The 20,635-nt window shown below is 50.3% G+C and overlaps 1 protein-coding gene across 3 annotated transcripts in view; it reads right to left on the reverse strand.

Annotated features, from left to right (window-relative positions):
• The window catches only part of FABP3 (fatty acid binding protein 3), a 115,419-nt gene extending 95,293 nt beyond the window's left edge, over positions 1-20,126 (reverse strand). The window contains exon 1 of one of the 3 annotated variants that reach the window (XM_048826171.2): positions 19,934-20,126. In XM_048826171.2, the coding sequence (XP_048682128.1) occupies positions 19,934-20,111 (178 nt within the window). In that variant the 5' untranslated portion in view covers positions 20,112-20,126. The remainder of the gene's footprint in view (positions 1-19,933) is intronic. The other 2 variants (XM_048826173.2, XM_048826172.2) reach the window with 2 other exon arrangements.
• Between the last annotated feature and the right edge of the window lie 509 nt (positions 20,127-20,635).

Below are 20,635 nucleotides of genomic sequence, written 5' to 3' on the forward strand. Positions count from 1 at the left end.
GGAGTCTGCTCTATAGCCGTAGCTCACAGCCAGCTATCTTTTAGCTCATGTGGTAGAGGCTCATGCACTAAGCTCCAAAGGTCCCTGGTTCAATCCTGCCTGCCAACGACTGGGGTCTGTCGGCGTACATATGCAGCTGTGCAGAGGTGTGTGCCTGTACTCCATGTGTACAGTACCTGGACTAAATGCATGTGTCCGAACAGCACGTGTGTACCTGGGTGTGTACACGTCTCTGTAGGTCTGCACTCTGTGGGCAATGCATGCACGTGTGTGTGAGAGAGTGACCAAGAGAGACACCATTGGTGAGCAATCACAGTTTTGACAAAAGCTGTGTTAAAAAACACCATGGGTGGCTCTAGCCTGGCACTGGACGGGCAGCTGCGGAGCCTGCTGCTCCAGTTGTCTGCTTCGCTTACATTAGAACTGGCCTGAACACTTGATGGGAACGGACTGTCATTCAATCAGAGCGACTGACATTCCCCAGGCCTTGATTTAATGTTTCAACCAGAGTAAATGTGTTTCCTCCTTACCGTGAATCCAGCCCTGATGAAAGGTGCCGGGCCAGCAGACCAGGCGTCTCGCTGATCGTGTTACTGTTGCGGTAACAAGGTCGCAGCGGGGACCCAAGTGGTTCTTCCTGGCTTGGCTGGCGAGACGCTGTTTCCTCACTGGCTCTCTCGGGCCACGTTTGTGCTGGGCGCTGGGGGTGTGATTCCCAGCTCGTGTTGATGTACCGCTAAAAGCAACAGGCTGGCTGTGGGAGCACAGGTTGCTTGGGCTACAACTCAACTACACACCTGTAACCTGCCCCAACCCCCGGGTATGTACAAGGGCGGCTAGCCCAAGCCACTGCCCGGGCTCCCCTGGCTACACTGTATGGGTACATCTACATGAGCTGCATATCACAGGCCCAGCTCCAAGTGTAGACACAGTCTAAGGTATAAAGAAAAGGAGTACTTGAGGCATCTTAGAGACTAACCAATTTATTTGAGCATAAGCTTTCGTGAGCTACAGCTCACTTCATCGGATGCATTCAGTGGAAAATACAGTGAGGAGATTTATACACATAGAGAACATGAAACAATGGGTGTTACCATACACACTGTAACGACAGTGATCACTTAAGGTGAGCTATTACCACCAGGAGAGCGGGGCGGGGGGAGAAGGGAAACCTTTTGTAGTGATAATCAAGGTGGGCCATTTCCAGCAGTTGACAAGAACATCTGCGGAACAGTGGGGGGGGGAGGGGGTAATAAACATGGGGAAATAGTTTACTTTGTGTAATGACCCATCCACTCCCAGTCTCTATTCAAGCCTAAATTAATTGTATCCAGTTTGTAAATTAATTCCAATCAGCAGTCTCTCATTGGAGTCTGTTTTTGAAGTTTTTTTGTTGAAGAATTGCAACTTTTAGGTCTGTAATCATAGAATCATAGAATCATAGAATATCAGGGTTGGAAGGGACACCCCAGAAGGTCATCTAGTCCAACCCCCTGCTCGAAGCAGGACCAATTCCCAGTTAAATCATCCCAGCCAGGGCTTTGTCAAGCCTGACCTTAAAAACCTCTAAGGAAGGAGATTCTACCACCTCCCTAGGTAACGCATCGAGTGACCAAAGAGATTGAAGTGTTCTCCAACTGGTTTTTGAATGTTATGATTCTTGACATCTGATTTGTGTCCATTTATTCTTTTACGTAGAGACTGTCCAGTTTGACCAATGTAAATGGCAGAGGGGCATTGCTGGCACATGATGGCATATACCACATTGGTAGATGTGCAGGTGAACAAGCCTCTGATAGTGTGGCTGATGTCATTAGGCCCTGTGATGGTGTCCCCTGAATAGATATGTGGGCACAGATGGCAACGGGCTTTGTTGCAAGGATAGGTTCCTGGGTTAGTGGTTCTGTTGTATGGTGTGTGGTTGCTGGTGAGTATTTGCTTCAGGTTGGGGGGCTGTCTGTAAGCAAGGACTGGCCTGTCTCCCAAGATCTGTGAGAGTGATGGGTCGACCTTCAGTATAGGCTGTAGATCCTTAATGATGCGTTGGAGGGGTTTTAGTTGGGGGCTGAAGGTGACAGCTAGTGGCGTTCTGTTATTTTCTTTGTTGGGCCTGTCCTGTAGTAGGTGACTTCTGGGTACTCTTCTGGCTCTGTCAATCTGTTTCTTCACTTCTGCAGGTGGGTATTGTAGTTGTAAGAATGCTTGATAGAGATCTTGTAGGTGTTTGTCTCTGTCTGAGGGGTTGGAGCAAATTCGGTTGTATCGTAGAGCTTGGCTGTAGACAATGGATCGTGTGGTGTGGTCTGGATAAAAGCTAGAGGCATGTAGGTAGGAATAGTGGTCAGTAGGTTTCCGGTATAGGGTGGTGTTTATGTGACCATCGCTTATTAGCACCATAGTGTCAAGGAAGTGGATCTCTTGTGTGGACTGGTCCAGGCTGAGGTTGATGGTGGGATGGAAATTGTTGAAATCATGGTGGAATTCCTCAAGGGCTTCTATTCCATGGGTCCAGATGATGAAGATGTCATCAATATAGCACAAGTAGAGTAGGGGTGTTAGGGGACGAGAGCTGAGGAAGCGTTGTTCTAAGTCAGTCATAAAAATGTTGGCATACTGTGAGGCCATGCGGGTACCCATAGCAGTGCCGCTGATTTGAAAGTATACATTGTCCCCAAATGTGAAATAGTTATGGGTGAGGACAAAGTCACAAAGATCAGCCACCAGGTTTGCCGTGACATTATCGGGGATACTGTTCCTGATGGCTTGTAGTCCATCTTTATGTGGAATGTTGGTGTAGAGGGCTTCTACATCCATAGTGGCCAGGATGGTGTTATCAGGAAGATCACCGATGGATTGTAGTTTCCTCAGGAAGTCAGTGGTGTCTCGAAGGTAGCTGGGAGTGCTGGTAGCGTAGGGCCTGAGGAGGGAGTCTACATAGCCAGACAATCCTGCTGTCAGGGTGCCGATGCCTGAGATGATGGGGCGCCCAGGATTTCCAGGTTTATGGATCTTGGGTAGCAGATAGAATATCCCAGGTCGGGGTTCCAGGGGTGTGTCAGTGTGGATTTGTTCTTGTGCTTTTTCAGGGAGTTTCTTGAGCAAATGCTGTAGTTTCTTTTGGTAACCCTCAGTGGGATCAGAGGGTAATGGCTTGGGAAAGTGGTGTTGGAGAGCTGCCGAGCAGCCTCTTGTTCATATTCCAACCTATTCATGATGACGACAGCACCTCCTTTGTCAGCCTTTTTGATTATGAGGTCAGAGTTGTTTCTGAGGCTGTGGATGGCATTGTGTTCTGCACAGCTGAGGTTATGGGGCAAGTGATCCTACTTTTCCACAATTTCAGCCCGTGCACGTTGGCGGAAGCACTCTATGTAGAAGTCCAGTCTGCTGTTTCGACCTTCAGGAGGAGTCCACCCAGAATCCTTCTTTTTGTAGTCTTGGGAGGAAGGTCTCTGTGGGTTAGTATGTTGTTCAGAGGTGTGTTGGAAATATTCCTTGAGTCGGAGACATCAAAAATGGGATTCTAGGTCACCCCAGAACTGTACCCTATTCGTGGGGGTGGAGGGGCAGAAGGAGTGGCCCCGAGATAGGACAGATTCTTCTGCTGGGCTAAGAGTATGTAACCCTTCTGCCCGTCAGAGTTGGCAGCAACAAGGGCCGGGTTCAATATCTAGGGGATTCATTCTAATAACACAATGCAAACCGGCTCGAGCCCCCACCCAGTGACCTGGGACAAATATATAAGACCCCCGCTGGGCACCTCCAAGAGGCAATACTTCCCCTCTCGCAAGCACATAGTCTGAGTGTAGCAAAAAGCCTTTTAACAACAGAGAGAAACAATGTGGCATTATGTTGGGGAAACACCACCAACAGGATTCGTAACACAACCCATGAGCAAAAAAACCACCCCAAGCAAATTGGGGCATGCCCTTTCCCTTTGGTTCTTGAGTCCAGGAACCCCAAATCACCCAAAGTCCCAAAAGTCCAATGACCCAAAAGTCTCTGTCCCTGGTCAGGGCAGCCCCAGAGTTCGAAAGTTTATCTGCAGAGCTTTACCTCCCAACCTGGGTGGAGATGGGGGGGCGGGGAGAGAGAGATAGGTAGGGGGCACCTTCCATGATCTGAAGCTGACCGCCCCACAGCTCCATAGGCCTTCGCTCCGCTCCGCCCCACGCTCCGCCCCACAAACTGCTTCACTCAGCTCCGCGGCCCACAAGCAGCTCCTGCTGTCCCACAAACTGCTCCACCAGCCAGGCCACGAACTGCTCCGCTCCACACCCCTCAAGTAGCTCCCGCCGTCCTATGAACTGCTCCACCAGCCTGTCCACAAGACACTCCAGCCGTCCCGCAAACTGCTCCATAATATATCTTCAGGCTTCCCCACTACTTAACACAACACTCAGTGATTTCAGCTCTTAAGTGAATTCAGCTTGTAGTAGGGGAGCCTCAGTGCTGGTGAACCATTAGCCCAAAGTGAGCTCAGTAGCCTGTAACTAGATTTCTAATGAAATCAAAATTAGCTCTGATATTCCCCAGTGGAGAGAGGAGGAAGTGCAATTAGTATGTAAGGCCCTCATCCAAGGGCCCATACCATCAAGTATTAATACTTATCCCCCACCCTCTCTCAATTCACAGAGTTTTGGAACCCATGTCCCTTGCCTAGCGAGTGCTACTTAGTTGATGGCGAGTCCCTCCATCATAACAAAAGGCCAAGTACAGTTCCAAGCACAGTTCCCATAATCAGGGTAATAACAATTTATTCTTCCTGCCCCAATAACAGAGACACTGGGGATCCCACAGCAGCCAAACTGATCATTTGAGCAGCTATGGCCTCATTCTAGGCAGGGTGGGTGTGCCTATGCAAATGAGATCGGCCCCTGAAGTTCTTTTCCACAACTTGCCACACCTCACCACCAGATGTCAGGGTGGAGCTCATCCTGACTGTGCTTACAAGTATAGTTGGATAGATTAACAATATTGCTGGGTGGGTTAAGGGAACCACTGTTGTGGCCCCTTGTGGCATGCAGTAGTTTAGATAGTTTAGTGTCCTTTTTCTTTTGTAGAGAAGTAATGTGTTTGTTGTAAATGGCTTGTCTAGTTTTTGTAAAGTCCAGCCCTGAGGAAGTTTGTGTGGAAGGTTGGTTTTTTATGAGAGTATCAAGTTTTGAGAGCTCACTCTTAAACTTTCCCTGTTTGCTGTAAAGGATGTTGATCAGGTGGTTCCGCAGTTTCTTTGAGAGCGTGTGGCACAAGCTGTCAGCATAGTCTGTGTGGTATGTAGATTGTAATGGATTTTTTACCTTCAGTCCTTTTGGTATGATGTCCATCTGTTTGCATTTGAAAAGGAAGATGATGTCTGTCTGTATCTGTACGAGTTTTTTCATGAAGTTGATAGATTTCCACTCCATACAGCTAAATTCAGTGCCTTGCATAATGACAGGTTTCAGAGTAGCAGCCGTGTTAGTCTGTATTCGCAAAAAGAAAAGGAGGACTTGTGGCACCTTAGAGACTAACCAATTTATTGGTTGCAGTGGGGGAGGTTTAGATTGGATATTAGGAAAAACTTTTTCACTAAGAGGGTGGTGAAACACTGGAATGCGTTACCTAGGGAGGTGGTAGAATCTCCTTCCTTAGAGGTTTTTAAGGTCAGGCTTGACAAAGCCCTGGCTGGGATGATTTAACTGGGATTTGGTCCTGCTTCGAGCAGGGGGTTGGACTAGATGACCTTCTGGGGTCCCTTCCAACCCTTATATTCTATGATTCTATGATTCTATGATTTGAGCATAAGCTTTTGTGAGCTACAGCTCACTTCATCGGATGCATTCAGTGGAAAATACAGTGGGGAGATTTATATACACAGAGAACATGAAACAATGTTTATTTGACATTATTATTATTATTATTATTATTATTATTATTATTATTTTATTTTATTATTTGACACCCCATGTTTATTCCCCCCCTCCAACCCCCCCACTGTTCCTCAGACGTTCTTGTCAACTGCTGGAAATGGCCCACCTTGATTATCACTACAAAAAGTCCCCCCCCCCCACTCTCCTCCTGGTAATAGCTCACCTTAAGTGATCACTCTCCTTACAGTGTGTATGGGAACACCCATTGTTTCATGTTCTGTGTGTATACAAATCTCCTCACTGTATTTTCCACTGAATGCATCTGATGAAGTGAGCTGTAGCTCATGAAAGCTTATGTTCAAACGAATTGGTTAGTCTCTAAGGTGCCACAAGTCCTCCTTTTCTTTTTGAGAATACAGACTAACACGGCTGCTACTCTGAAACCAGTCTAAGGTATGAGCACTTCCACTGCAGCCCGGTACTACAGGGGAGTAAGAACCGTGCATCAGGGTCAGCCCCAGGTGAAGAATAATCCTTAAAATCCCCCCCACTATTAACGCTCATTAGGGATTAGGGATGTGCCTTTCGCCAGTACTGCTTCTCTCCCAAGCACCTTAGTGACCATCCCATGCAATTAATTAACCTTTGCCACACCCTGGCCAGATAGGTATCATTGCCGTGATACAGAGGAAGAAACTGAGTCGCAGACAGGTCATGTGACTTGTCCACAAGTATGGAGCTGTGCAGAGCTGAGCGAGAAACTGAGTTTTCAGGTTGCTGGAAGTTCCAAAAAAAACGAGGAAAGTTTTTTTCAGTTTAGGGTCAAACCAAAACCAGCAGTTTTCAGATTTTTTGACAAATCAAAAAAGTCAGAAAAATTTTGTTCATTCGGCCTGAAATGTTTCATTTTGGGGCATTTTAAACCATTTTTTTTAAATAAAAGGAAATGAAAGGCTAGATTCTCACAGCCCCAGGAGGCGGGGCTGCTGCTGCCTTCACACCCAGTAGCCCAGCTGTTGGGGCACTCATCAGGTGTGGGAGAGGCAAGTTTCAGTGGCAGCTCTGGAGCAGGGACTTAAGCCCAAGGCTCCTACATCCCCCATGACAGCCCTAAACACCAGGCTATTGGCTATGCTGGGCTGGGGGGGGCTCTCTCAGGCTTTCCTGTTGAAGCTGTTCCACAGTGTTCAAAATACTTGACTAATCCTTAGGCCAGAAGGCGAGAACGAGAATGACTCTGGCCTGGTGGTTAGGGCTCTCACTGGAGGGGAAGAAAGCTGGGTTTACATTGTCAGGGTTTTCTCTGCAATCATGAGGGCTAGAAACGTACTCATTTTTTAAATGAAAGCTGAGAGTGTCATGTAATCAGTTGCTAATCTAGACCAGTTGGTTCTCAGCCAGGGGTATGTGGACCCCTAGGGGTACGCAGAGGTCTCCTAGGGGGTACATCAACTCATCTAGAGATTTGCCTAGTTTTACAACAGGCTACATAAAAAGCACCAGAGAAGTCAGTGCAAACTAAAATTTCATGCAGACAATAACTTGTTTAAACTGCTCTATCTACTATACAGACGCTCCCTGAGTTACGCAAACCCAATTTACGCAAATCCGAGTTTACAGAAAAACTGCTGTAAACTAGAAATAGGAGGGGTTTTTTTTGTTTTTTTTGGGGGGGGTTGCGTAATGGCCGGAGATACGTTTCCGACTTATGCAAATTTCGACTTACACAAGGCGTTCCAGAACGGAATGCTTGCGTAAGTCGGGAAGCGTCTGTACACTGATATGGAAGTACAATATTTATATTCCGATTGATTTATTTTATAGTTATATGATAAAAATGCGAAAGTCAGCAATTGTTCAGTAATAGTGTGGCTGGGACACTTTTTTATTTTTATGTCTGATTTTGTACGTAAGTAGTTTTTAAGTGAGGTGAAACTTGGGGGTAGGCCAGACAAATCAGCCTCCTGAAAGGGGTGCAGCAGTCTGGAAAGGCTGAGAGCCATTTATCTAGAATGAATGTAAGAGCTCCTCTTTGTCGGAGAAGCATCATGCAATATATCTCAATTGCACAAGGGATACAATTGGAAGGGGGGCAGTTAAAGGTTTGTACTCAAACTTCAGTCCAACACGAACAGTCAGAATGAAGCCACTTAAAACGGGAGACTCTAATGTTCTCAATCTGCAACCCACATTCCCTGAAGCCCAATGAGAGAGAGATTTCTGCTGAGATCTGTGGGCTGCAAATTGAGGCTAGTCAGATAAATGAACAATGTGATATTGTCCTGTGAGTCACCGGCTGTGTGAGGACAGCAAAGTTCAGCCTCAGCATCTTCAGTACCCACGTGAAAGCCGGCCAATTTCAAATTTTTCCGCCATTCCAGGCAGGATTTGGGTTTGTTTTTTATAAACTTTCGCTTTTGCTTGATGTGATCAAACCACAATCAGACCAAGTTCTGCTCCAAGGTGGTTGTTTTCAACCTTTTTTCATTTGAGGACCCCTAAAAATTTTTGACTGGAGGTCTGAACCCCTTTGGAAATCTTAGATTCCAGGGGTCCACGGACCACAGGAAGAAGACCACCGAATGCATCCGATGAAGTGAGCTGTAGCTCATGAAAGCTTATGCTCAAATAAATTTGTTAGTCTCTAAGGTGCCACAAGTCCTCCTTTTCTTTTTTGGAAGAAGACCAGTGTTCTATGGTAACAACAACCTTTCGCAGACCCCTCGACAGTCTGCAGAGCCCCGGGGGTCCACGGACCACAGATTGACAAGCACTGCTTTAGAGTAACAATGACACTGGCTTACGCATTCTCTGGCCTCTAACTCTTTCAGCTTCTCCGAGAATTTCAAGGACAAAGGGAAAAGGTGCTAGAATGAGTCTGGACTTGCTCTTTAATGAGGCAATCTCTCTATCTCCCAAAGTACAGATACCATGCTCATCACCCTAGCAACAGACAACCTTTCCCGTGTTGCTGTGTGGGATCAGATGGTGACCTTGAGAGGAAAAGGCTCTGCCCTCCATTTTCATAATATTTACAAACAAAAAACTACTTTAAAAGAACATGACGGCTGCAAAGTCAATTAAGTCTCCTTGTGCCCACATGTAACCCCCACACCTCCCAGGTGTGGTGCTCTGGCCCATCTAGTGGCACCGAGACCACTTGGAGAGAGAGATAAAACGAGTCTGCTCTACAGCCTTAGCTAGCAGCCAGTTGGCTTTTAGCTCATGAGGTAGAGGCTCATGCACTAAGCCCCAGAGATCCCCGGTTCAATCCTGCCCTTCAATAACTGGAGGCTGTCGGTGTTACATATGCATTATATAATACACACCTTAGTTACATGGGCACATACAAGTTTTTCCACAGAGCTTTTCTCATTTTCTCACTCAGTGCACAGGGAGGACGGCAGCTAGTTAATATTTTGTTTTATCCTAATTGGTCAGTGTGTGGCCCAGGCCTCATTAACTGCACACTATTCAAACCCTGCTCTGAATACAGAATCATTAAGCTCCTCAGGGACTTTTCTGTGGGGCTGAGCCAGGGTATTATCCCCATTTTGCAGATGGGGAGCTGAGGCCCAGAGATTAATGTCCACTGCTTTTGGGTGCCCAGATTGAGATAGCTAAGCCGATTTTTTTCCCAGTCCTTAGCCTTCGATAGCTGTTGATAAAGCACGGCTCTGACTGACCTTAGCTGCAGCTGTGAGTGCTCAGCACTGCTGCAAACCAGACCCCAGGCTCGCAAGTGAGGCACCTGGAAAATGAGGAGCACTAACTTCCCCAGCATCCCATGGGAACTCTGTGGCAGAGGCAGGGATAGAATCCAGGGCAGCATTCAACTGCCTTAACCATGACAGCATCCTTTCGCCCCATGCAGTCCTTATGAGCACCAACTATTCCTATGCCACCCATACTAATGGAGTAACTGACCCCAGTAGTAGTTTGTCATCCTCTAAGCAGACCAGCCACTAGAGGGCGATGATACACACTCTTTGTCAGTGGGCTTCATAGATATTTGCTGACAGCAGAGGAATGGTGAAACTCGGGAGTCTTGGGTTCCATTTCAGGCTCAAAAGAAGAATGTGTCTAGTGGTCACAGACCCTTTTGTCTCTGTTCCTCCCAATCTGAAACCCTAAGAAACCTTCTGCCCCACTCCCTCCAAGCTGTCCCTGTGCCTATCCTGTCTCTCCCCCACTTCCCTAGCTCCTTGTCCAAGTCTCCCCTGAAACACTGACATCCCTCCCCAGTCTCCCCTCCAGCTCCTGTCTCTCTATCCTTGTCCCAATCTATTCCCTCCCCCAATCTCTAGGTCTAGCTCTTGTCCCATCTGTGTTTATGTCAGGCTGTTTCCTCCTCCATGCTTCCTGGGTGCCAACACAGAGGGCATCACGAGCCCAGGAGAGACAGTCGCCCTGCTCTCAGTTTCTGTGCCTGTCCCCACCCTGGCCCAGAGCAGCCAGAAGCAGCAACTGCAAGCAAAATCCCTTGTAGCCCCTGCAGCCCTGGCCTGGTGCAGCTTGGATCTTCAGAGAATTTAGCAGCCAGACTCTAACAAGTCTCTACTGAGCATGTGCACACTGATTTTTAAAAAGGTTTATAATGTGGCCAAATTTGGGTAGTTTTTCACAGGAACAGCGAAAGGCACATCCCTGACACCAGGTGACCTTTTCCACCTGCTCCCCATCCTACCCCCGTCCCAATGTCAAGCCCCTATAGAGCTTTTCAACAGAGTGGTTGGAAGAATTTTAACATGGACCAAACAACGTATTTTTCCTTACGCTCATTCTCAGAAGTTGCTAAGCCATTTTTGCTGAATTTTCCAACAAAATTCAACCAGAGGCAGAGGGGAATTTCAGCCTGAATACTTAAAGTTTGGCAAAGTTATAAGCAACTGAAAACAGGGCATCATAATGGGCGCACAGATACGTACTACTCTAATTTTACAGATGGGGAAATTGAAGGCTATGCTTTATGTGAGCTGCCCAAGGGCAGCGTTTCCTGACATTGGGAGCTCCTCAAACCAAAGCACTGACTTCACAGGGAGGTTCAAGCATGAGCGTTATCGGTCGTGTCTGCACAGCTTGGGTAACCTCCCAGCACTGACAAAACTCCCAGCATGTACTGGGCTCAGAGTAAAACCTGAGCAGAGCCTCCTCTTTGGAACAACCAAAGTTGGGGGCCTGTTCCTGACTCTCCTTCCAGAGATGAGTAACTCCCACTGAAGTCAATGGATGTCACCAACCTGGGTGTACTGCCCTGGCCCATTCCCACTGATGTCCCGACTGTCCTGCTGCAGGTAATTGCCATGGACGCTACTGAGGGCTCAGTGCTTTGGGAAATCAGGAAACTAGAAACTTTACTTATTATGGAAGATTCAGGGATTCCAAGCCCAGGAAGGACCATTGTGATCCTCTAGCCTGACTCCTGTACATGACAGGCCAGAGACCTGCCCCAGAATAATTCCTAGAGCGGATCTTTTAGAAAAACATCCAGTCTTGATTTAATAATTGTCACTGATGGAGAACCCACCACGACCCTTGGAGATTGGTCCTGCTTTGAGCCGGGGGTTGGACTAGATGACCTCCTGAGGTCCCTTCCAACCCGGATGTTCTATGATTCTATGATTCTTGCCCTAACTATGCTAGAGAAACAGTGCCACAAAGCACTGCTAAATGTCCAAAGGAAATAAACTGAAAATCTAGATTGGGGACAGATTTTCTGCTACCATCTCTCAGTTCTTGTTACTGTAGGTGCCACAGGTGACCACACCAGGTACAGTGTTTCCAGAAACAATGGGATTGCCACGAAGAAAAGATTTTTTTCGGAATGATACAATCTAGGCTGAATATCAGGAAAACCACTCTGGCAGTGAGATCTCAGTGGGTGTGATGTCATCTCAAGAAAAGGACCCACGGCCCCATCACTTGGGACATTCAAACATGGACTGGACACAGCCCCAGCAAACGCTCCATAGTGAACAACTCTGTAATTGCCAGCTGCTTGTATTGCTCCATGTTAGCCATTCCAGCAGCACTCCTGCCTGCCAGCATACATGCTAATTGGACCCACCACAGCCATCACAGTCTGGGAGCACTGAGAGAAGTCACCAGCAGTGTTCGGGGAATTGCTGTTTACTGTGGGGAAATGAGAGATTATTAAGCCCTGCAAGGCAAAATGACTCTGCCGGATTGCGAAGGGGTGCTGCATGGGGGTGATGAGGGAGAGGTAATGGCCACACCTGAGCATTTCCTGAGCGAAGGCAGCCTGGGCAGCTGTCCCCTGGACGCTCCATGTAGGGCACCCCGTGCTGAACACATCGGATGGGTCTTTAGAGCAAAGAACAAGCTACTAACCCCTCAGGAATATACACATAGAATCATAGAATCATAGAATATCAGGGTTGGAAGGGACCCCAGAAGGTCATCTAGTCCAACCCCCTGCTCGAAGCAGGACCAATTCCCAGTTAAATCATCCCAGCCAGGGCTTTGTCAAGCCTGACCTTAAAAACCTCTAAGGAAGGAGATTCTACCACCTTCCTAGGTAACGCATTCCAGTGTTTCACCACCCTCTTAGTGAAAAAGTTTTTCCTAATATCCAATCTAAACCTCCCCCACTGCAATTTGAGACCATTACTCCTCGTTCTGTCATCTGCTACCATTGAGAACAGTCTAGAGCCATCCTCTTTGGAACCCCCTTTCAGGTAGTTGAAAGCAGCTATCAAATCCCCCCTCATTCTTCTCTTCTGCAGGCTAATCAATCCCAGCTCCCTCAGCCTCTCCTCATAAGTCATGTGTTCCAGTCCCCTAATCATTTTTGTTGCCCTTCGCTGGACTCTCTCCAATTTATCCACATCCTTCTTGAAGTGTGGGGCCCAAAACTGGACACAGTACTCCAGATGAGGCCTCACCAATGTCGAATAGAGGGGAACGATCACGTCCCTCGATCTGCTCGCTATGCCCCTACTTATACATCCCAAAATGCCATTGGCCTTCTTGGCAACAAGGGCACACTGCTGACTCATATCCAGCTTCTCGTCCACTGTCACCCCTAGGTCCTTTTCCGCAGAACTGCTGCCTAGCCATTCGGTCCCTAGTCTGTAGCTGTGCATTGGGTTCTTCCGTCCTAAGTGCAGGACCCTGCACTTATCCTTATTGAACCTCATCAGATTTCTTTTGGCCCAATCCTCCAATTTGTCTAGGTCCTTCTGTATCCTATCCCTCCCCTCCAGCGTATCTACCACTCCTCCCAGTTTCGTATCATCCGCAAGGTCAGCCTTTAAGAGCTGAGCAAGCTGACTCCAAGTGTCCTGTTCACGTGCCACCATCCCTTAGACGCACTCTGAAAGCCTCTGCAGTATCTGGCCCACTGACGTTGATGGAGATGGATGGATGTTAGAGAGGAGATGAGGACTTTATAAAAATTCTCCCTTCTATAGAACAGAAACTCACATTTCTACAGCACCTTCCAGTCCTGAAGGAGCCCAAACTTTCTAAACAGTATGCAGTAGATACAGAAAATTGCTTCTTCTATCTCATATTCTCTGTGTATATATAAAGTCTGCTACAGTTTCCACGGTATGCATCTGATGAAGTGAGCTGTAGCTCACGAAAGCTCATGCTCAAATAAATGGGTTAGTCTCTAAGGTGCCACAAGTCCTCCTGTTCTTTTTGCGAATACAGACTAACACGGCTGTTCCTCTGAAACACTTCCGAGGTGGAACTCGGGGACTGTTTAACAGTGCAGAATAACATTACACGTAGAGAATGAATATATCCAGGGAGCCGTGGCTGCCCATCTCCAGTGCCCCATGTAGGGCTGTGACCCTGAACACAGCAGAGGGATTCATTGTCCCCCACTCCTGTCCCAAGTTCTGTCACTAGCATAGGGTAGATGAGCCGCCAGACTCAGCTCCTTTGCTCTCTCCCCTCACAGCCAAACCTCTCCCACTCCCTCCCTCTCTCTTCTCCTCTCTCTCGCTCCTGCTTGCTGATCACCTAAGAGATCTACACAATCACAGAAATGAGCCCAAGGCCCAAAGTCAGCTGAGGCTCAACCAGCTGAACCTCCCACTGACCTTGATGGCTGGCAGCAGGGATGAGTTTTCCCCTTGTCTGGTTTGAAAATCACAGTTATTCTTCACTATTACATGCTTCTTGGGTGATTTTTGTTTGCTGTCAACTTTCGTTACTGCCCTTGGATTCTTTCCCTAGATAATGGGGGTTGGGGGGAGGGGGAGAGACAGACACACATAGACACGTACAGAGATGTCAGCCCCTCCACACACTCAGACAGTGTGACACACACACAGGTGAAATCTAGATTTGCTCTGATAGCCCCTGAAGGTAAATAGAAACTTCTCCTATGAAGTGTCTCAGTTGCAAGGCAGCTGATCTAATAGTAACCTTTATTAGCTGCTTTGATGACTGCACAAACTATTCTTTTATGTAATACACGTGTCCCCCACATTTTCATGTTCTAAATCCGCTTCAGTCTTGACTGGCTGCAGGCTCCCTTCCTGCCAAAGCGGCTCTTCAGCAGCTGGAGAAGGCTGAGTGCCCTTGGGTGTGGCTCGCGGCTGGAGACCACCCCTTTCCTCTAGATGGCAGGGCTGTCCTGGAGCCTGTGCGAAGCAGCGGAGAGCTAGGAAACGTTTGGGGAAAAACCCAGAATCTGGTGCCTCAGTCAGAGGCTCAGCGCGGTTCAGGCCCCCGCCAGCCGCCGTCTGCAGGGCAACGGTTCTGTGCTGAGGAGAGCACCCTGACGTGCTGCGCGGGGAATGCCACGCTGGCACAAGGGCTCCACAAATCCTGAAAATGGCATCTGGGTGCCAAACTCCTCCAGCCGGCACCTCCTAACACGCGCATATAAAAGCCAGGGCCAGCATTAGGTTAGGGAGTAGCAAGCCGGGCAGTTGCCTGGGGCCCCACGCCACAGGGGCTCCCATGAAACTACATTGCTCAGGCTTTGGCTTCAGCCCCGGGTGGCAGGGCTCTGGGCTTCAGCTTTCTGCCCTGGGCCCCAGCATATCTAATGCTGGCCCTGCTTGGCGGCCCCCCTGAAACCTGCTCGCGGCCTCCGAGGGGGCCCTGGACCCCTGGTTGAGAAACACTGATCTACAGGGCAGGGAGCTGGCTTTTGGGCTGCAACTCAGGCAGGCGGTGACCCGCTTTGAGTGCACGGATTCTGCAAGAAATGCAGAGCACTGCCTACAAAGGTAGCAGGCCCCCCACCCATCTGCAAGAGACAGGCTGCCCAGTGAAGCTCACGGGAGCACCTTCTGGCTGGCTCAGGAGCAGCACCATGAGTTCTGGAGAGGGCTCTGGCTGGCTGTCCTTGGCTAGGACGGTTACTGCGCCGCAGCAGCGAGGGTGACGCAGAGAGGCACCACTGATGAATTCCTCTCAGCCGTGCGTCTCCTGCGCTTGAGTCTGGTGATCTGAGACAAGGCAGGCGGGACCAGGGCGCACCAGGAGAGGTGTGGTTAGTGCACAGGCCTGGGCACCAGGGTCGGCTCCCGACTCAGCCACAGACTCCCTGTGGGACCTTGGGCAAGTCACTTAACCTGTCACCTCTGGCTCCACCTCCCAGTGACACGCCTCCTCCCAATACCCACTCCTCTCCAGCTCCACCCCCCAACGAACCAGACTCTCTGTTCCTCCAACATAGAACCAACTGCTTCCCATCCAATAAGCAACCACTTCCTTCCCGGGCCTCCCCTCACAGCCAATCCCTTCCTCTTCCACCTCTGCTACTCCCCACCCAGTAACCAATCCCCTGTCTCGCCTGGTGCCAGCCCCCTCAGAGCCTTTGTTCAGAGTCACAAACACCCTCCAGGAAATAAAAACCCAGACGTCAGGGGGGAAGAGACTCAATTTGCCGCCGTGGCTGAACATATGCAAACTCCCAGCTAATTCCTTTGGGGACCGGAGCCAGTGGATGGCTTCCTGGGCCACGTGCCTACAGCTGGTGTCTCAGGGACTCCCCTGGGAGTCTCTCATCAGAAGCGGAGCGTGCTGCTGTTTGTCATCCTTCCCTCTCTGGGACCCTTTGCACTCAGCAGATTTTCTCCTGTGCGATGTGACCGATGTGACCGCTTCCCTTCCAGGAAGGAGGGTGGAAATTTTCCAAGGTCTTACACGTGTGTCTTGCTCCCCACAGGAGGGAATGACCCGCCTGCCCAGGCCTGTCTGAGCCTCCAGCTGTTTCCTCCCCCTTAAAGGCTGTGAGCATCTCTGGGATTCCCTGACACATGAGCCATCCACTCCAGACAGATATTACAGGGCCTTCCCTGCTATTCCGCAAGGCTCCGCCAACCCAACAGACCCCCCAGAGAAGAGAATAAAGCCTGGCATGTGTATGGGATTGGGCCCATGATTGCAGCTTCCTGGCTCAAAGGCAGCACTTGAGCATTTTGGGACCCAAGCCACTGATTAAACAAAGCCAGGACCCAAAGAAGGAGCCCACAGCACCTGTCAGGGGAGCAAGGCAGACTAGATCAAGGTGGTCCAGGAGGCGCTGAGTTTTAGAGGGCAGAGCAGGGGAATCAGGACGCTTGGATCCTAGCTTGGGGCTCCTCAGAAGCAGCTAGTATTTTTTACGAGTTTAGTCCTGGCAGGAGAATTTCAGCAGCAATTGGATGTCAAGCGTACAGCAGTGAACTGGGTGCGTCCCGTCACGGCCTCCCATCCTCTTCTCTATTATTCCACACTCCCCCACGCCCGCCCATGCTATTTACTGGTGGGACCCGGGCACTAGGTAACTCATCAGTTCCAAATGGCTCTTCCTGGGGATACTGGCTGTGATCACACAGTGGGTCCAGATTCTGGGTTCCTCTCCTGGAGCGATCAGAGACCCCGCCCTCCCACATACATTACATTGCTGCCCTTTTCCAGGGCACCCCATCTGTCCCCCTCCAGCTAATATCCCAGCCTCAGCCCAGACAGAGTCACAGGGCCCAATTCCAAGACAGCGTAAGTGGGTCCAAGTTAGCAGCGTTTTGCATGCTCGTGGGAGACCTGAAATTAAGGGCCAAACTGCTGTGTGATGCTGGCATAGAGCCAGAGTAACTAACAACAGCATCTGGCCCATCGGGGCTCATGAAAGCTACCAGCCAAGGAGGAAATGTGCCTCTGAACGGCTGAGCTTTGAATTCCATCTCCAGTAGACGGGTCTTAGTTAGGAACAGTCCTGAGCACCGCGACGAGAGCACCTCGAGGCCCACCACTTATCTCATTAAGTGGCTGCCCTGGCACATAGCAGGAGGCTGTGAAGTTAAAGGCAGGGGCTTGAGGAAAACAGCTCAGTCTGCTGTTGCCACCTCACATCCTCCTCAGCCTCCCATCTCCTGCTCCTGCCCCCAGAGTCCCAGGCACAAGGTTTCTCCACACCTTCCTTATCCCTCTGCCGCATGCCACCTTTCGCCATCCGCCTCCAGGGACATCAGCAAGTGTGAGACCTCAGAGCGTGGTTAGCAGCCGAGCAAGACCGTAGGCCTGCCTGGGCCACTTGCATTTAAGGGCAGCTTCGGGTCCCAGTTTATCAGCCGGACTTGCTGAGTGGAGGTTGCGGGTGGTGGTGGGGGGAAGGGCTTTTATGGCGGCAGAAATAGCACCGGCCATGCGTGAGTCTTCCTGCTGGGTGGGGGGATGAGCCCATCTCTTCCTCTGCTGCATCACTCCCGCCATTTATACCAAGCCCTGCTGGGTTTCATCGCCCCTGCCTGACCTAAACTGCTGTTCAACAGCTGCTGCACTCCACCCCAGCAACAGCTGCATTTCAGCGGCTGGTGGAAACGATTCCTGCATATCATTGTGTCCTTCAGCTCCATGCCGTGGGCCAGAACGTGGCCTTTAGAAAATCCAGCAGAGGATGGGGAAATCACGGAACTTTTTGATTGGCAGGGAAGGGAGGGGCTGAGCCTAAGCGCAATTCTCACCCCACCCCCAGCTCTCTGAAAGGCCCTTCCTTACATCTGGAGCTCAGGGGCTGGGGGAGGTGGTGCGGGGCAGAGCCGTGGGGCGTCGCCATTCTCCATCTAGGATCACACGAACCCCCGGAAACCTCCAGGGATGTCCACATGTAAGGTCAGGCTGGACCCATCAGTATTACACCAAGCGCTTTCCCCGCTGCGCTGGAGGGTTTGGGGCAGCCCGTGGGAGCAGCGCTAGCAGAGAACGGCAGGTCCTGGAAAGCAATGCAGGGGCTCTGGGCAGCTGCGTGAATATCCCAGCTCAGTGCCCCAAGAGCCACACTAGGTTCACACGGTCACACCTCCTGCCCACTCCGTGGGGGATGAGAGGGGCCAAGGCACCCACCTCCCCCAAGGGGGTGATGGAAGGGGAACCCCACACACTGGACCTTTTTGCTCTGCCTTCCTGTCTGGAAGATTTCCATGTGGCCAGAGGGCACGGGCTGGGCCTGGGTGCCAGGGGCTTGGAGACGGGGTATTCCCGGGGAAACCTGCTGCAATCAAGTGGCAAGGGCAGCACAGGGGCCGTTGCCCTGGTGAAACTGTGTCTGGAAAGGGAACGATCATTTCTGTGTAGCCTCATCCTCCACACACAGCTCCCAGAGCGCCTGTGAAGAAAGGCAAGAAGCCAGGAATGCTTGTGCTATTTACCAACAGGCAGGGCTTAGCTTCAGGAACCACACACCCCGGGGCTGCTTTTCAGCTAGGAGGTCTGGGCGTGACCGGCAAGCCCCCTGAATTCAAGCTCTCATCTCAACACACAGCTCAGCACTGCTGGAGCCATTTCTGCTCCCACAGCTCTTGAAATCTGATTTCCTTCTGGAAGCCTGGGACAGAAAAGCTAGGGTGGACCTGGGGTGAGGACTCTGAGGGTGGGGGCCATGAGAGCAATAGAGGTATGGGTTTGGGGGTGATGGGGAGATAGGAGGGGGTGGGCATGGTGACCTGCAGTGGGGGTAAGGTGATGGGGTGAGTATGGGAATTTGGGATGGAGCCTGGGTGATAGGGGTGTGGGTTTGGGGGTGATGGGGACCAGGATTGGGAATCATTGGGCCTTGGGTGATAGGGGTGTAGTTGTAGGGGTGATGGGGAACTAGGATAGGATGGATATGAGGTCCATGGGCAGGAAATAGCAGGCCTTGGGAGATAGGGTGTGATTTCTGGGGTAATGAGAAACTAGGACCGGGGCGGGAGGTGGAGTATAGGGATCATGGGTGGGGGTTACAAGTACCTTGGAAGATAGAGATGGGGGTTGGAGTGATAGGGATCTGGAGTGAAAGTTTAGTGTTTGGGGGCTTAGTTGCTCATTTGTAATACTTTTTAATCATACACAGTATATTTGTGTGTCGAAAGGAATCACTCAGCCTGTTCTCAGCTCCATGACACCAGATCCTCCAGCTTAACTCATCCTCACATCCTGACCTGCAAGCTGGGACCACACTTCTGGAGCCGCCTTCCAAGCCAGGTGTAATAATCAGAAAAACAGCAGCACAGACACCAGGGATTATTCGGCTACTGAACAGAAAACTCCCGGCCATGACGCTGGCATGCCCTGGTTCTGTCCAACACCCACCACTGCTGCTGGCACCACTTAGACTAGAGACTACAAGAAATACCAGCCATGTCCCTGGAGAAGTTTTGCATTTGCGACCCCTTACTCCCTGACGATTGTTAATTACCTCTCCCTGGGTCCAGGGTATTTGTAACCCCTGGGTGAACGTAGTGTCTGGGCATCAGTCCTACATACTCACAAAGATGGAAGCATCATCAGCCCTCTGTGATTTTAACCCACTGGAAAGTTTGATTTCCCTGAATTTCAAACACATGTCCTACCACCCCCACCCCCCATCCATCTGGAGTCAGCCATGTCCTGACATCTCTCTCCCTCTGCTTCTTCATCCTCCTTTGCCCTTTATTCCCCCAAGCCGGCAGCATGCTGCCTACAAGCCCCTTTATGGGACAAAGACCTCCCTCCCCTGTGAGTGAAATTGACCAGGGCACCCTATGACAGCCTGGAACAATGCCTATCCCACCCCTCAATACTCCTCCCCTTCCTCATTCTCCCTTAATCCCAGCAGCTCCCCAGCCAGAGCAAGCCAGAGCCCCAACACTTACCAAATGCAGTAGAGAGAAATGGAGGGGCTGATCCTGCTGCTAAACCATAAGGGGGTGAAATGCAGAAGCCAGCTGCTGCCCAAGGAGCCAGGAGCTGCAGGAAACCCAAGTAAAGTCCCTGGACCAGCACAGCCACTAAGACATCTCCTTGTCTAGCTGAACAGCACTCACAATGCATCGGGGTACCAGCTGCCTGCCTGAGAGACATACCATTCATTCTGCAGGGGGAGAGTCCCTGCAATTAACCTTGCTCTCCATCCCTGTGCCAAGCACAGGGGCACCTCTTCTCTGTCCCAGCCTGTCTGAGGGTCAGAGATCAGGGCTGCTATTTCCAGACAAGTCCCCTGTAAAGAAGCCCCTGAGCCCCCCTTAGGAATCCCCCCAAGTCCCCCCTTGGCTGCCTCCTCAGTCAGTGCTGCAGAGCAGTGCCAAAGATGTGGATTAGCATTTCTGGCAGTGCTGTGCATGCAACGGGAGCCGCCGCCTTGCTCTGGGTGGTGGGTTGTTGGGTTTGTTTTTTCCCCCATCAACAAATAATTTTTTGTTTGTTTGACATTTCTATTGAGACGCCTGTTTCTGCTGCTGCTACAGCCTGGGGATTTCCCCCCCGCCCCGGGCCCCCGCCATCCAAACGGTTCTCAAAGGAACGGAAATTCCACCGAGCATCCATGACATTCCGAGGCTCCAGGGGTAGCGACCCGC

Source organism: Caretta caretta, chromosome 19 (assembly GCF_965140235.1).
Source record: "Caretta caretta isolate rCarCar2 chromosome 19, rCarCar1.hap1, whole genome shotgun sequence".
Lineage (NCBI taxonomy): Eukaryota > Metazoa > Chordata > Testudines > Cheloniidae > Caretta > Caretta caretta.